This window comes from Aedes albopictus, chromosome 1, assembly GCF_035046485.1.
Source record: "Aedes albopictus strain Foshan chromosome 1, AalbF5, whole genome shotgun sequence".
NCBI classification, from domain to species: Eukaryota; Metazoa; Arthropoda; class Insecta; order Diptera; family Culicidae; genus Aedes; species Aedes albopictus.
The window spans coordinates 232,904,269-232,920,785 of NC_085136.1; the positions used below are offsets into that span (position 1 = coordinate 232,904,269).

The 16,517-nt window shown below is 42.1% G+C and overlaps 1 protein-coding gene across 1 annotated transcript in view; it reads left to right on the forward strand.

Moving 5' to 3' along the window:
- The window catches only part of LOC109425383 (uncharacterized), a 74,041-nt gene that overhangs the window by 2,619 nt on the left and 54,905 nt on the right, over positions 1 to 16,517 (forward strand). Inside the window, exons 2-3 of the mRNA XM_062846423.1 lie at positions 590 to 1,384; positions 11,601 to 12,395. Of these exons, the coding sequence (XP_062702407.1) occupies positions 590 to 1,384; positions 11,601 to 12,395 (1,590 nt within the window). The remainder of the gene's footprint in view (positions 1 to 589; positions 1,385 to 11,600; positions 12,396 to 16,517) is intronic.

The window sequence follows — 16,517 nt, forward strand, 5'->3', positions numbered from 1 at the left end:
TCCTTTTTCTGAATATAACGTAATTTTATTGCATTCCAAAACCTTTGTTTTTAAAAAAAAAAAAAAGACACTACACCGTCTTCAGCCAGAGGCTGCACAGACTGAACATTACACTAACATGAGACAACGGACAACACACATAACACCCAGTGGCCCAATGGAGAATTTTCCGTTTGACGAAAAGTTTTCCCCGACTGGAACGGGAATCGAACCCGCACTCCGAGGCTTACGAAACGCCTAGACGACTGACGCCGCAAACCGCACGGCCACGAAGCCACAAATGTTAAATTAACAAAACAGTTTTTATTTTCGTGGATAGAATGACAGTTCAATCGATACAATGACAGTTCGACCCGAACAAAAAAATTTCCTCATACAAACTTTAAATGTATTTTAAAAGTAGTTCCCGGACTTTAAAAATTATGAACTTTTGGATTTCGGCTAATTTTTGGGCGGAGAATCCGATTGTGAAATAATCCGGATACCCCTGAAGAACCCAATTCTAGGAAAACTGTTGATTTTCGGATTTTTATCGTGATATTTCAAGTGACGGTCCAACGTCAAAGTAACCTTTTTTTCTTTTCTTCAGTGATCGAGAAAGTGCAGGCCGTGGCGGAGTGCAGGCAGAAGTCATGCGAACATTGTCCAAGCAATCTACCAAGAAACGTGACCAGCACCGTGGAACAACCCTTGGCGTCCGTCCGCCACCGAAGGTTCGCAATGCATTGGCTGCTGTAAATCCGGATCGGGTAACCGTAGGGGTCAGGGATTTCTCGCACTTGAGCAAGCCATCACTACCGAACGTTGATAAGAGCAACGATATCACCACTTGCGCCACCGACACTAAGATGTACGATCGCGTTAACGTCCAGAACAAAACGGCCCCACAGCAGCGTGTGGACAAATTCTTCCTTACTGCGTCGACAGTTGACGAACGAATCACTATAGTGCCGAAGATCTACGTAAAAGTTCATACCACAGGCGCCGTTTTGGTCACGCTCATGTGCTGTGCAAACTTTTCCTGCGATATCTTTATTAAAAAGATTGGAGACAAACTTTTTATGGGCAAAGATGATCATACGAAGTTGTCTGTGAACGGAATCGGCATTATGCGGTGCATTATCGACAATTGCGTGAAGCAAAAGGATGGCATATACCTGGTCAAAAAAGAGTCGGGCAAGCCGATGATCCGATTGTATGATATCCCAGACAGCACATTGGAGTCGAACGGTAAAGAAATTAAAGGTAATGACGGCGAGGAGTTTCGCACCAATAGACCGCTGGCGGTCACTGTCGCCGCCAATGTCGCTACTACAGCTGCGACCGCGGGCGCTACAACATCGGCTGCCATGAAACCAGCCACCGCTGGCGCTATCCCATCAACGTAAGTTTATTCCTATGGATGGAAAAGCATTTATGTGCTTTTAGGTCTCTTTTTTATTCCTGTTCGGATCTGTCACTGCGACTTATTATTACCGAGATCTATAGGGCACGATCGGTGTAGTACTAGAATTGGGGTAATGAGCTGAATTTTTGTATGGTGAGAAGGTCAATTCTCCGTTTTTCGCAATGAAATGGTGCAAAAAGCGTGGGTATTATGATTCCTTGCCTAATTTGATTCTGTTTGAGCAAAACTATGGGCAACAGTGTTGTTGTTTCTCCATTTCTTGCAATATAAACCACATAGTTATCCAAAGTTTTGCTCGAACAGCATCAAATTAGGCAAGGAATCATAATATCCACGCTTTTTGATCCATATCATTGCAGAAACGGAGAATTGACCTTCTCACCATCCAAAAATTCAGCTCATTACTACAAACCACACCGAGCGTGTCCTATTGTTACAGTATCCTTAGTGTAGTGCATGTCGCATTACTCAATGGGGCACATTCGGTGTAGTACTAGATTTGTAGTAATGAGCTGAATTTTAGTATGGTGAGAAGATCAATTCTCCGTTTCTGCAATGAAATGGTGCAAAAAGCGTGGGTATTATGATTCCTTGCCTAATTTGATGCTGTTTGAGCAAATTTTTAGATAACTATGTTGTTTATGTTGCAAGAAATGGAGAAAACAACAGCACTGTTGTCCAAAGTTTTGCTCAAAAAGCATCAAATTAGGCAAGGAATCATAATACCCACGCTTTTTGCACCATTTCATTGCAGAAATGGAGAATTGACCTTCTCATCATACTAATTCAGCTCATTACTACAAATCTAGTACTTCGCCGATCTGTCCTATTGTCATTGAAGGGCAATGAAGTATCGATTTAGATACAGTTTTTGATTTGTTTCCTTAGATACTTGATTTTTTTCTTATGAAAAACCAAACAAGAGCATTTGATTTCCTATTAGGAAGCAATTGATGAAGTACTAGATTGAAAATAGTAAGCTGGATTTGTTTATGGTGGGATAATTGTAACGACTGAGAAAACGGGATCGACGGGTCAAGTTCTTTCTTCTTACATAAATACATCTCGTCAAGTAGATAGTCTAAACCAGGGGTTCCTAACCTTTTTAAGGTGGCGACCCCCTTTAAGGTGAAACATCAAGAAATCCCATTGAAATTTTGCATAAAAACTTAGAGGCACCAATCTGACGAACGAAACATCGAATCAAGCCGCACTTGTTTATCCTGGCTTTGCTCACTTGCAAAAAGAGGCAGCTTTTCCAAATCGAGCGCATTTGTTTACGATTTTTTAAGATTGGTGCTCTTGAAAACGTGAGTAGGGGTCCAAATCGGCCATTATGGCAGCCATATTTGTATTCTCTGAACTTTCTCCTTAAGAATTGTCAAAACATCTGCGGCCCAATGAAATTTTTTAGCCAAAAATAATATGAATTAAATGAACGAATCCGAGTTTTTTCTATACAGTCACGTAGCCAGAAATTTACTGTGGGTGGGATTTTCGACGATCAATGATACGTTTTTTTATTCGACACTCCCATTTCGTAAACAATGATATCATGTACATTCAATTTGAATTTTTTTTCCTCTGAAGGCGTTTTATACTTAAAATTTGTTCCTCAAATTGTGGCTCTTCTACCCTACAATACCTTTTTAGTCGTTGCTTTACCCTCGAGTGGACACTACAATAACACGGTCCGACAAAAAATCAACTTTTGTTCTGCCCAGCTCTAAATTTCACTTTTTCTGATTGCTCCCGACTAGAAACTCATAAATCTGAAGTTTTGACCCTCCCCCTCCTGGAAGAGGGGAGGGGCATTGTTTTGAAATTTTGAAAAATCGAAAAATTTCGAGGTTTTTTGATCGCCATTTTGGCTAAATGCACGATATCGAAAAAGTAAAAGGTTGACCACGGAGCTTTAGGGGTTGTGCAACTACCAACAAAATTTCACGAAGATCCGTCAAGCCATACTCGAGAAACGGTGTTTTTACGAAATGATGTTTTAAAGATTTCTTATATTGCACGCAAAGAATTCAACTACTATATGGCACAATTGCTGATTTAACCATGCCGTTTAGCATCATGGTGTCTTCGAGGAAGTTTTTCAGTACAATAACGTGCTTCTTTTAACCTGTTGGTAAAAATGATCAATCCCCCCAAAAGAGAGATAGAAAATTTACTTTTTGAATTTTTCAAGATACAAGGTTGATGTCTTCATAAAAGTTGTAGAAAATGCTGTTTTGAATAACTTTGTCGAAGACGCCAAAATCGAAACTCTGTTAGTTTTCAAGATACGTTACGTTTTTATTACCGGCGGCCCCTTGAGTGTTTTTTCCTCAATAACTTTTTTCACTTTTGATTCCACAATTCTATTCTCACAGTCTCCAATAGGTTAATCATTTTGACTTTCTAAGTTCGCACCTAACAGTCTTCACAAAATAACTATAAAGCGGAAAGACATTAATTTCGTTTTTCATTGTTTAACGATTTCCTATCATGTAACCTTCAAAACATAGCACTAGATTTTTAAATTTTTGAATGATAAAAAATGAAATACGCTTCAGAAGACATCATGTTAGTTATTTATGTAACGATTTGCAAAATGATGAGTGCTGTAAAAATCGAGTATTGCAACGAGTTGCACACATTTTTTTTGCAAAGAAAAAAAATGTCATTTGAAAATAATCGTTTCCATCAGTATCATCGTGCTTCGCTGTGGTTAAATAGGAACGGCTACGTGCTCAATCTTGCTGAACACAAAAATTGAATCAAGCATGCCGTGCTGTAACCGTCACAGTTTTTCAAGCTCTAGCCGTGGAAACTGAGGTTGTCAATGAAACAATTGCATTATGACTCATAATGCAATCGAAATGAGTTGCATTATGAACCATAATGCATCGTGGTATCGTGCGGAAAAGTAGGCCGTTACCTTACCGAAACGGCAAGTATAAAATAGTAGTTTACGCAACAAGGTGCAGAATGAAGATTTTTACAGCACGAGTCGTACATTTATCCAACGAGGCTTGCCGAGTTGGATAATTACGATGAGTGCTGTAAAAATAGAGTTCTGCACCGAGTTGCGTACAACGTTTTTTGCAAGTTCATAAATTACCACTTGAGGATAATTTTTAACAAAACTTTTGCATCAAACTGCACACTGATGATCATAGTTATGTTTAAGAAAATCTGATCATAGCAGGTTATACTGTGCAGTTATCACAATTTTTCAAAACTGCGTCCAGAAAGCATCAATAAGTTGATCAAAACTGAAAACAGTGCTGCAATGGTTCATTACGCAACGCAAATCAGTGCTGTAATGAACCATTACAGCACTGTTAGTTTGGTGTGGGAAAGTAGGCCTTTTCCTGTCAGATTTGCGTGAGGTAAAACAGCCTATTACGATGAGAAATTGCAAAAAAATATATTATAGTGCCGAGTTGTAAAAAATATTTTCAGATATGCTTATCAATCCTAGCTATCAGATATAAAATACAAAAATATTCAAACTATACCCTGCCCTAAGTCGGGGTTGGGTATTAGAGGGTTGGAATTAATTACTGTAATGTCAACATAAAAATAAAATATGATCTAATATTTTTCAATGAACGACAAACCCATCAAATATAGCGTCTACTACATTGGTTCCCTGTGGAATGGCTGAATTTCAAAAAAATATGAGCTTTTGCACAAGTTCACTTATTTGGCGTTTGGGCGGTGCACACAGAATGTGTGTGTTTTCATGGACATCTAGATAACACGGCTCCGCACGGTTCAGCGCCGTATCTATAGCTTAACTAAAAGCTTTACACATCAACCAACAACTAACTATTCAGTCTATGTCTAAACTATTAGATTTAGCTATGTTGTCAATATTGTGTAGAATTATGGAGTTTTTAATAAGCCAATTTAAAAAAGTTTTTCTTGGGTTTCTTCTAAAAATGGTTTATTTTTGGCACTTCTTATCTTATGATGGTTCAAGTGGATTTTAAATTTATTAGTATTGTTCAAAAGAATTAATTTTCACTTTTTAATGACGAAGAAACTAAAAATAGGTTTTTTGAAAATTTGAAGAAACTTCTACATTTTTGCATAAATCAAAAACTTATAATTTGGCCGTTATACTTTTTGTCCAGCAAGAAACGGCTCTGTACCATTGTGCGCTGCTTATTTTGTTTTCATGGGCTTCGTAGCCGAGCGGTTATCTTATTTAGAAAAACAAAATGATTGACCTATTGACCTATACCTGTGAGAATATAATTACATAATATAATATATTTATATAATAATATCAAAAGTGAAAAAAGTTATTGAGGAAAAAACCACTTTTAAGGGGCCACCGGTAATAAAAACGTAACGTATCTTGAAAACTAACAGAGTTTCGATTTTGGCGTCTTCGACAAAGTTATTCAAAACAGCATTTTCTACAACTTTTATGAAGACATCAACCTTGTATCTTGAAAAATTCAAAAAGTAAATTTTCTTTCTCTCTTTTGGGGGGATTGATCATTTTTACCAACAGGTTAAAAGAAGCACGTTATTGTACTGAAAAACTTCCTTGAAGACACCATGATGCTAAACGGCATGGTTAAATCAGCAATTGTGCCATATAGTAGTTGAATTCTTTGCGTGCAATATAAGAAATCTTTAAAACATCATTTCGTAAAAACACCGTTTCTCGAGTATGGCTTGGCGGATCTTCGTGAAATTTTGTTGGTAGTTGCACAACCCCTAAAGCTCCGTGGTCAACCTTTTACTTTTTCGATATCGTGCATTTAGCCAAAATGGCGATCAAAAAACCTCGAAATTTTTCGATTTTTCAAAATTTCAAAACAATGCCCCTCCCCTCTCCCAGGAGGGGGAGGGTCAAAACTTCAGATTTATGAGTTTCTAGTCGGGAGCAATCAGAAAAAGTGAAATTTGGAGCTGGGCAAAAAAATTGTCGGACCGTGTAATCAATGGGGCACGTTCGGTGTAGTACTAGATTTGTAGTAATGAGCTGAATTTTTGTATGGTGAGAAGGTCAATTCTCCGTTTCTGCAATAAAATAATCCAAAAAGCGTGGGTATTATGATTCCTTGCCTAATTTGATGCTGTTTGAGCAAAACTTTGGATAACTATGTTGTTTATGTTGCAAGAAATGGAGAAAACAACAACACTGTTGCCCAAAGTTTTGCTCAACCAGCATCAAATTTGGCAAGGAAACATAATACCCACGCTTTTTGCACAATTTCATTGCAGAAACGGAGAATTGACCTTCTCACCGTACTAAAATTTAGCTCATTACTACAAATCTAGTACTTCACCGATCTGTCCTATAGGACACAATCGGTGAAGTACTAGAATTGTAGTAATGAGCTGAATTTTTGTATGGTAAGAAGGTGAATTCTCCGTTTCTGCAGAAAAAACGTGCAAAAAGCGTTGGCGTTATGATTTCTTGCCTAATTTGATGCTGTTTGAGAAAAAGTTTGGGTAACTGTGTTGTTTTATTATTTACTTCTTGTAACTTCATTACTTTCAATCTAGTACTTCACCGATTACTTCCTATAGGACATATAGATGAAATACTAGATTTGAAGTAATGAGCTGAATTCTCACGAACACTCGCAATCGGCGGCATAAAATTTGAGAAAGTATCTTGTAGGCAGCGCTCAGTAGTGTGATCGCGCGATAGTTCCCGCAATCCAACTTGTCGCCCTTTTTGTAGATGGGACACACGATACCTTCCATCCACTCCTCCGGTAATACTTCATCCTCCCAAATCGTGGTAATGACCCAGTGTAGTGCTCTCACCAGTGCTTCTCCACCGTGTTGTATTAACTCACTTGGTAGTTGATCTGCTCCAGCGTTGTTTTTTTTTCAACCGGCTAACCTCCTCTTCAATCTCTTGGAGGTTAGGGGCTGGAAATCTTTCGTCCGGCGCGGTAACAGATCTAGAAGTACCGTGCTTGCAACGTCACCATAGAGGTGCACCTCTCGACCACCTCATGCTCGCTCGTGAGAATATTCCCGTGATTATTTCGGCACATGTCGGCTTGTGGCACAAAGCCTCTGCGCGAGCGGCTCAGCTTCTCGTAGAACTTTCGTGTGTCCTTTGCGCAGTACAGCTCTTCCATCGCTTCGCGATCTCGTTTTTCCTGCTGGCGCTTCTTTATCCGGAAGACTGAGTTCTGCCTGTTCCGCGCCTGTCTGTATCGTGCCTCATTCGCTCTCGTACGGTGTTGCAGAATTCTTGCCCGTGCTGTCTCGTTTTTCAACTGTTCACATTCGCCGTCGTACCAGTCGTTTCTGTGATTCGGAATCGCGAAGCCTAGTGCTGTAGCCGAGGTACTACCTATGGCGGATCGGATGTCCCTCCAGCCATCTTCAAGTGTAGCTGCGCCAAGCTGCTCTTTCGTTGGTAGGGCCACTGCTAACTGCTGCGCGTAGTCTTGAGCCATCTCTACGTTACGAAGTTGCTCGAATAACCGTTGAAAGTTTTGAGCGCATGCATACAGCTACTAAGTAGTAATCCGAATCTATATTCGCACTGCGGTATGTGCGGACATTGATTATATCCGAGAAGAATTTACCGTCGATTAGAATGTGGTCGATTTCGTTTTCTGTTTGATGGTCGGGTGATCTCCAGGTGGCTTTGTGGGTATCTTTGCGCTGGGAAAAGGTGCTTCTAACTACCATACCACGGGAGGCTGCAAAGTTTACGCATCGCTGGCCGTTATTATTCGATAGGGCGTGCAGGCTGTTTCGCCCGATTACCGGTCTGTACATTTACTCCCTTCCTACCTGCGCGTTCATGTCGCTGACAACGATTTTCACGTCACGCGGCAAGCAACCATCGTATGTTTGCTCTAACTACGCGTAGAACGCTTCTTTGTCGTCTTCAGGTCTCCCTTCGTGTGGGCAGTGGACGTTAATGATGCTGTAGTTGAAGAAATGGCCCTTAACTCTCAACATGCACATCCTTGCGTTGATCGGCTGCCACCCGATCACACGTTGTCGCATCTTGCCCAACACTATAAATCCTGTTCCCAGTTCATTGGTGGTGCCACAGCTTTGGTAGAAGGTAGCCGCTCGATGCTCGCTTTTCCACACTTTCTGTCCAGTCCAACAAAGTTCCTGCAACGCCACGATGTCGAAGTTACGGGGATGTAGTTCGTCGTAAATTATCCTGTCACATCCTGCGAAACCTAGTGACTTGCAATCAGTGCTGAAAATTTCATTTCGTCATATCTAACTTCAACCACCTACAGCTCATTTTAGAGGCTGAACCTGAGAATATGGTATATGAAGAACTTGTGCGGCTAGTCCAGTTCTGCAAGAAAATCACGAAAAAACCGCTATTTTTCGAATATTTAAGGTAAATGTCACGGACTTCCTTTGAAAAATGCGAATGATATTCACGGTGAATATCATTTTGCATTTTTTAAAGGTAGTCCGTGACATTTACCTTATATATTTGATAAATAGCGGTTTTTCTGTGACTTTCTTGCAGAACTGATCAGGCCGCACAAGTTTTTCATATACCATATTCTCAGGTTCAGCTTCTAAAATGAGCTGTAGGTGTTTGAATTTAGATATGACGAAATGAAATTTTCAGCACTGCTTGCAATTCTATGTTCCAAGTTTCCAATCGTAGTTCTTATTTCGTCGTGTGGGTCTTTGCCGATTGTATCGAGTCGTATTTTCTCCTATGTTTTTCGCAATGGGGATTTTTACGGGTGGCTTATTGGGCCTACGCCAACACTCCTGTCTCGCCGGAGGGCCATCGTGCCAGTTCTGTTTAACGTCCCAACCAACACTGGGACGTCCACGCTGATGGGGCTACCACCTGTAACCGCTGCTGGGCGATCCAGCATAAAACACGTGGCTTATGTGCCACTCCTCGAAAGGAGACCACGAGCCCAATTTTAAATTGCCCGGATGAGACTCCTTAAGAACGAGTCCATTTAATTTCCTGGAAAGGATTTATGGATCGATCTAGCTAGCTACGATCTAAAACGGCCAAACGGGAAATCCCTATTACCACAACATAACAGCACAATCACGACGACACTCAGAGACGACGGTGAGAGATCCCACCTGAACCCCTACGATCTCACTAAAGAGAAGTTCTCATCATTGGCGAACTTTGTCTTCTCGCCACCAGATCCCTCACTAAGCTGGAAGACACTCATAAAATAACCCAATCAAACTCGACATGGAGGACGGGAAACGAAACTACAGAGAAACGCGCAGTGATGTTCAACACATTTAAACAATCAAATTGCTAGGAAGGAAAACTCATAATAACATTTATTCACGGTACTAATGGGACGAATACGAAATATATTGACTTTTACGAGTATAGTGACTTATTTCCTAGGATACATGTTCATTGGTTCATATCATCGAATTCGAATTTCTTGTATGTATTGTGTTCGTTCTACTTCCTTCTACCTCCTAGCATGTGTGCGTTCCCTTAGCCACTCCCTATCTCCTATCTGTGCTCAGTGCTCTATGTTCGTGACGTCTCTTTTATTGGCTCCCAAAAACTGGCAAAAAATGGTCCTCCGCGGCGCCCTCAGCGGACGCCGCACTTCACAACAAAAAAAAGAATGGTGGACTCACCGATCGGTTCTGCTTACACAACCTCCGCAGTCGATGACCTATAGGCCGGGTCGTTGACTCACCGGCGGCTTGGCTGATTGATGGCGGTCGTTGGTCGTTGATCGGCTCGTCACCGCGTGATCGCAATGTCAGTTGGCGTGCCCTATGCAATGGCGGTTTCTGGCAATTGATGCTGCCCGGTTGGTTTGTTGACGAATCAGCTTGTGGACCTCGTCCACTTGAAGGTCCCCGGGCCTTCTCGGACCGATATGGTGACGGATCCGTCCGCTTCCGACTATTTGGCGGTTGCCGGGTACTTCTCGTCCGTTGAGGAAGAAGCGGTCGCGCTTGGGCGCGGCGAACTGCGGATTGAAGAGAAACTGGCGGGATACGAAACATAAGCACTGACACAAGAGCACATTCACAGCACAGATTCTTACCTCGGTATTGAGTTAACTAATCAACTAACAATCGCACAAAATTCTCTACGCACACCTTTAGCCTACTGTAGAACAAACAATTATTTAATTATTTAACTATATCGAACATCACTTTTAAACAAACCACTTCTGGCACACGAAAAACTAAGAAACAAACGCGGACACTTCCAATTCTTTGGACGATCACGAACGAAATGATCGAGTCTTTGAAGCCTCAGATAAGGGAAAGTGTATCTCGGACGCACCCGGAAGTACATCATTTCCCGAAACCCTTCGTGTTCAATCGTGACTACACCGCTATGCGAATAACTTGTCCGATAGTCGTGCTCCTTTCCCTTTCCCACCTTATCCAGAAAACAAATGGCCTCGACCTCGGGAAGCGTTTGTTAATTGATGTCTTTTCGTTTGCCTAAACTAAAGGATATTTACAAATTCAAATTATCATAGATAGATCGCATTTCCTTACAATCTATCTTATTTCAAATATTTACAGACTTATCTTACAAAAATATATACAAATTCTCCTGACCGCTACACACCTTGGATCTAGCTGGGCGTGGTGCAGCGTTTCTTACTCAGCCGCTGGATGGCAGAACAGACGCAGTTTGAGCCGCACCTCCTTGGTGAACAAACGCTCAAATCGTACCTCCTCAATCTAGCTGAAGTCAGAAGGACAACAGTGCCCAGACTGAACTAGGGTTGATTCTAATAATACGTAACGCAAAATTTAACAATTTTAGACCCCCTCCCTCCCCCATGTAACAAGTTTTGTATGGGAAATTTTGGAATTTTGTTTGAAGCGTAACAAAGCGCTAGACCCCCTCCCTCCCCCTTAGTGTTACGTAATATTTGAACAAACCCCTACCAGCTAAGCACACAACTCTTAGCTGGCGGTCTTTGTCATCGCTTGACCCGTGGAAACATGAGGTAGGAACTTGTGAGGACCAGAGCTATGTTGGACGCTCTCCTTATCGACTCACCGTTTTGCAGCCCATTTTATTGCAGTAACGGAGAATTGACCTTCTCACCATACTAAAATTCAGCTCATTACTACAAATCTAGTACTTCGCCGATCTGTCCTATTCTAGAAAAACTGTTGATTTTCGGATTTTTATCGTTATTTTACGAGTAACGGTCCAACGTCAAAGTAATCTTTTTTTTCTTTTCTTCAGTGATCGAGAACGTGCAGGCCGTGGTGGAGTGCAGGCAGGAGCCATGCGAACATTGTCCAAGCAATCTACCAAGAAACGTGACCAGCGCCCTGGAACAACCCTTGGCGTCCGTCCGCCACCGAAGATTCGCGATGTATTGACTGCTGTAAATCCGGAACGGGTAACCGTAGTGGAAAGGGATTTCCCACGCTTGAGCAAGCCATCGCTACCAAACGTCGAAAAGGGCAACGCTATCACCACTTCCGCCAACGACACTAAGACATACGATCGCGTTAGCGTCCAGAACGAAATTGCCCCACAACAGCGTATGGACAAATTCTTCCTTATCCCGTCGACAGTTGACGAACGAATCACTCTAGTGCCGAAGATCTACGGAAAAGTTCATACCACAGGCGCTGTTTTGGCCACGCTAATGTGCTGTACAAACTTTTCCTGCGATATCTTTATTAAAAAGATTGGAGACAAGCTGTTCATGGCCAAAGATGATCAAACGAAGTTGTCGGTGAACGGAATCGGCATTCTGCGGTGCATTATCGACAATTGCGTGAAGCAAAAGGATGGCATATACTTGGTCAAAAAAGAGTCGGGCAAGCCGATGATCCGATTGTATAACATCCCAGACAGCACATTGGAGTCGAACGGTAAAGAAATGGAAGGCAATGACGGCGAGGCGTTTCGCACCATTGGACCGCTGGCGGTCACTGTCGCCGCCAATGTCGCTACAACAGCTGCAACCGCGGGCGCTACAACATCGGCTGCCATGAAACCAGCCACCGCTGGCGCTATCCCATTAACGTAAGTTTACACCATAAATTAATCATTAAAAAATATTCCTATGGATGGAAAAGCATTTATGTGCTTTAAGGTCTCTTTTTTTTTCCTGTTCGGATCTGTCACTGCGACTTATTATTACCGAGATCTATAGGGCACGATCGGTGTAGTACTAGAATTGGGGTAATGAGCTAAATTTTTGTATGGTGAGAAGGTCAATTCTCCGTTTCTGCAATGATATGGTTCAAAAAGCGTGGGTATTATGATTCCTTGCCTGATTTGATTCTGTTTGAGCAAAACTTTGGGCAACAGAGTTGTTGTTTTCTCCATTTCTTGCAATATAAACCACATAGTTATCCGAAGTTTTGCTCGAACAGCATCAAATTAGGCAAGGAATCATAATACCCACGCTTTTTGAACCATATCATTGCAGAAACGGAGAATTGACCTTCTCACCATCCAAAAATTCAGCTCATTACTACAAATCTAGTACCACACCGAACGTGCCCTATTGTTACAGTATCCTTAGTGTAGTGCATGTCTCATTACTCAATGGGGCACATTCGGTGTAGTACTAGATTTGTAGTAATGAGCTGAATTTTAGTATGGTGAGAAGATCAATTCTCCGTTTCTGCAATGAAATGGTGCAAAAAGCGTGCCTAATTTGATGCTGTTTGAGCAAATTTTTGGATAACTATGTTGTTTATGTTACAAGAAATGGAGAAAACAACAACACTGTTGTCCAAAGTTTTGCTCAAAAAGCATCAAATTAGGCAAGGAATCATAATACCCACGCTTTTTGCACCATTTCATTGCAGAAATGGAGAATTGACCTTCTCACTATACTAATTCAGCTCATTACTGCAAATCTAGTACTTCGCCGATCTGTCCTATTGTCATTGAAGGGCAATGAAGCATCGATTTAGATACAGTTTTTGATTTGTTTCCTTAGATACTTGATATTTTTTCTTATGAAAAACCAAACAAGAGCATTTGATTTCCTATTAGGAAGCAATTGATGAAGTACTAGATTGAAAGTAGTAAGCTGGATTTGTTTATGGTGGGATAATTGTAACGACTGAGAAAACGGGATCGACGGGTCAAGTTCTTTCTTCTTACATACATCTCGTCAAGTCGATAGTCTAAACCAGGGGCTCCCAACCTTTTTAAGGTGGCGACCCCTTTTAATGTGAAACATCAAAGGAATCCCATTGCAATTTTGCATAAAAACTTAGAGGCACCAATCTGACGAACGAAGCATCGAATCAAGCCGCACTTGTTTATCCTGGCTTTGCTCATTTGCAAAAAGAGGCAGCTTCTTCAAATCGAGCGCATTTGTTCACGATTTTTTAAGATTGGTGCTCTTGAAAACGTGAGTAGGGGTCCAAGTCGGCCATTATGGCAGCCATATTTGTATTCTCTGAACTTTCTCCTTAAGAATTGTCAAAACATCTGCGGCCCAATGAAATTTTTTAGCAAAAAATAATATGAATTAAATGAACGAATCCGAGTTTTTTCTATACAGTCACGTAGCCAGAAATTTACTGTGGGTGGGATTTTCGACGATCAATGATACGTTTTTTTCTATTCGACACTCCCATTTCGTAAACAATGATATCATGTACATTCAATTTGAGTCATAGATTAAAAACAGCGGCGCAGCCGAAATTTTTTTTCCTCTGAAGGCGATTTATACTTAAAATTTGTTCCACAAATTGTGGCTTTTCTACCCTACAATACCTTTATGTCGTTGCTTTACCAACGAGTGGACACTACAATAATCAATAGGACACAATCGCGGTGAAGTACTAGAATTGAAGTAATGAGCTGAATTTTTGTATGGTGAGAAGGTGAATTCTCCGTTTCTGCAAGAAAGTCGTGCAAAAAGCGTAGGCGTTATGATTTCTTGCCTAATTTGATGCTGTTTGAGAAAAAGTTTGGGTAACTGTGTTGTTTTATTATTAACTTCTTGAAACTTCATTACTTTCAATCTAGTACTTCACCGATTACTTCCTATGACAGATAGGTGAAGTACTAGATTTGAAGTAATGAGCTGAATTTAAGTATGGTCTCTGTTTCTGCAATGAAATGGTGCAAAAAACGTGGGTATTATGATTCCTTTTCTAATTTGATGCTGTTTGAGCAAAACTTTGGACAACAGTGTTGTTGTTTTCTCCATTTCTTGCAACATAACGCTATTGTTTTCTAATAAAACGCGTTTAAATTTTGTCAATATTGGGACAATACTGTATCTTCCAGGAAGCTTTAATTTTAAGCATATGCCACAAGTGCTTTGCAGTCATGGCTAGAGTAGCTGAATGTAACACTTTTGTAAACATTAAATTTTTTACTTACCTTACCGGTCAGTGTCCTGAGTGTCTCCAGTTCCGCACTCTGCGTAGGGTCCGAAGATCGTTCTTCACTTGGTCGACCCATCTAGCTCGCTGCGTACCACGTCTTCTTGTACCGGTCGGATGACTCTCGAGATTCTCGAGTCGAGAACCATTTTAGTCGGGTTGCTATCCGACATCCTGATGCCGTGACCCGTCCACCGTAGCATCCCGATTTTCGCGGTGTGGACGATGGTTGGTTCTCTCAGCAGCTGATGCAGCACGTTGTTCATTCGCCTTCTCCAAGTCCCGTCTTCCATCTACACTCCGCCGTAGATGATACGCAGCACCTTCCGTTCGAAAACTCCAAGGGCGCGGTGATCCTCTGCACGTAGGGTCCATACTTCGTGCCTATAGGGTACTACCGGTTTAATAAGCGTTTTGTAGATTGTTAATTTCGTGTGATGGCAAACTCACGAACACTCTCGTAATCGGCGGCATAAAATTTGAGAGAGTATCTTGTAGGCAGCGCTCAGTAGTGTGTTCGCGCGATAGTTCCCGCAATCCAACTTGTCGCCCTTTTTGTAGATGGGACACACGATACCTTCCATCCACTCCTCCGGTAATACTTCATCCTCCCAAATCGTGGTAATGACCCAGTGTAGTGCTCTCACCAGTGCTTCTCCACCGTGTTGTAGTAACTCACTTGGTAGTTGATCTGCTCCAGCGGCTTTGTTGTTTTTCACCCGCTAACCTCCTCTTCAATCTCTTGGAGGTTAGGGGCTGGAAATCTTTCGTCCGGCGCGGTAACAGATCTAGGAGTACGGTGCTTGCAACGTCACCATAGAGGTGCTCATCGTAATGCTGCCGCCATCTCTCGACCACCTTACGCTCGCTCGTGAGAATATTCCCTTGATTATTTCGGCACATGTCGGCTTGTGGCACAAAGCCTCTGCGCGAGCGGTTCAGCTTCTCGTATAACTTTCGTGTGTCCTTTGCGCGGTACAGATCTTCCATCGCTTCGCGATCTCGTTTTTCCTGCTGGCGCTTCTTTATCCGGAAGACTGAGTTCTGCCTGTTCCGCGCCTGTCTGTAACGTGCCTCATTCGCTCTCGTACGGTGTTGCAGCATTTTTGCCCATGCTGTCTCGTTTTTCAACTGTTCACATTCGCCGTACCAGTACCAGTCGTTTCTGTGATTCGGAATCGCGAAGCCTAGTGCTGTAGCCGAGGTACTACCTATAGCGGATCGGATGTCTCTCCAGCCATCTTCAATTGTAGCTGCGCCAAGCTGCTCTTCCGTTGGAATGGCCACTGCTAACTGCCGCGCGTAGTCTTGAGCCACTTCTACGTTACGAAGTTGCTCGATGTTGTGCCGCGGCGTTCGACTTCGATGCTTGATAATAACCGTTGAAAGTTTTGAGCGCATGCATACAACTACTAAGTAGTGATCCGACTCTATATTCGCACTGCGGTATGTGCGGACATATAACCGAGAAGAATTTACCGTCGATTAGAATGTGGTCGATTTCGTTTTCTGTTTGATGGTCGGGTGATCTCCAGGTGGCTTTGTGGGTATCTTTGCGGGGGAAGAAGGTGCTCCTAACTACCATACCACGGGAGGCTGCAAAATTTACGCATCGCTGGCCGTTATCATTCGGTACGGCTTGCAGGCTGTTTCGCCCGATTACTGGTCTGTACATTTCCTCCCTTCCTACCTGCGCGCTCATGTCGCCGACAACGATTTTCACGTCACGTGGCGAGAAACCATCGTATGTTTGCTCTAACTGCGCGTAGAACGCTTCTTTGTCGTTATC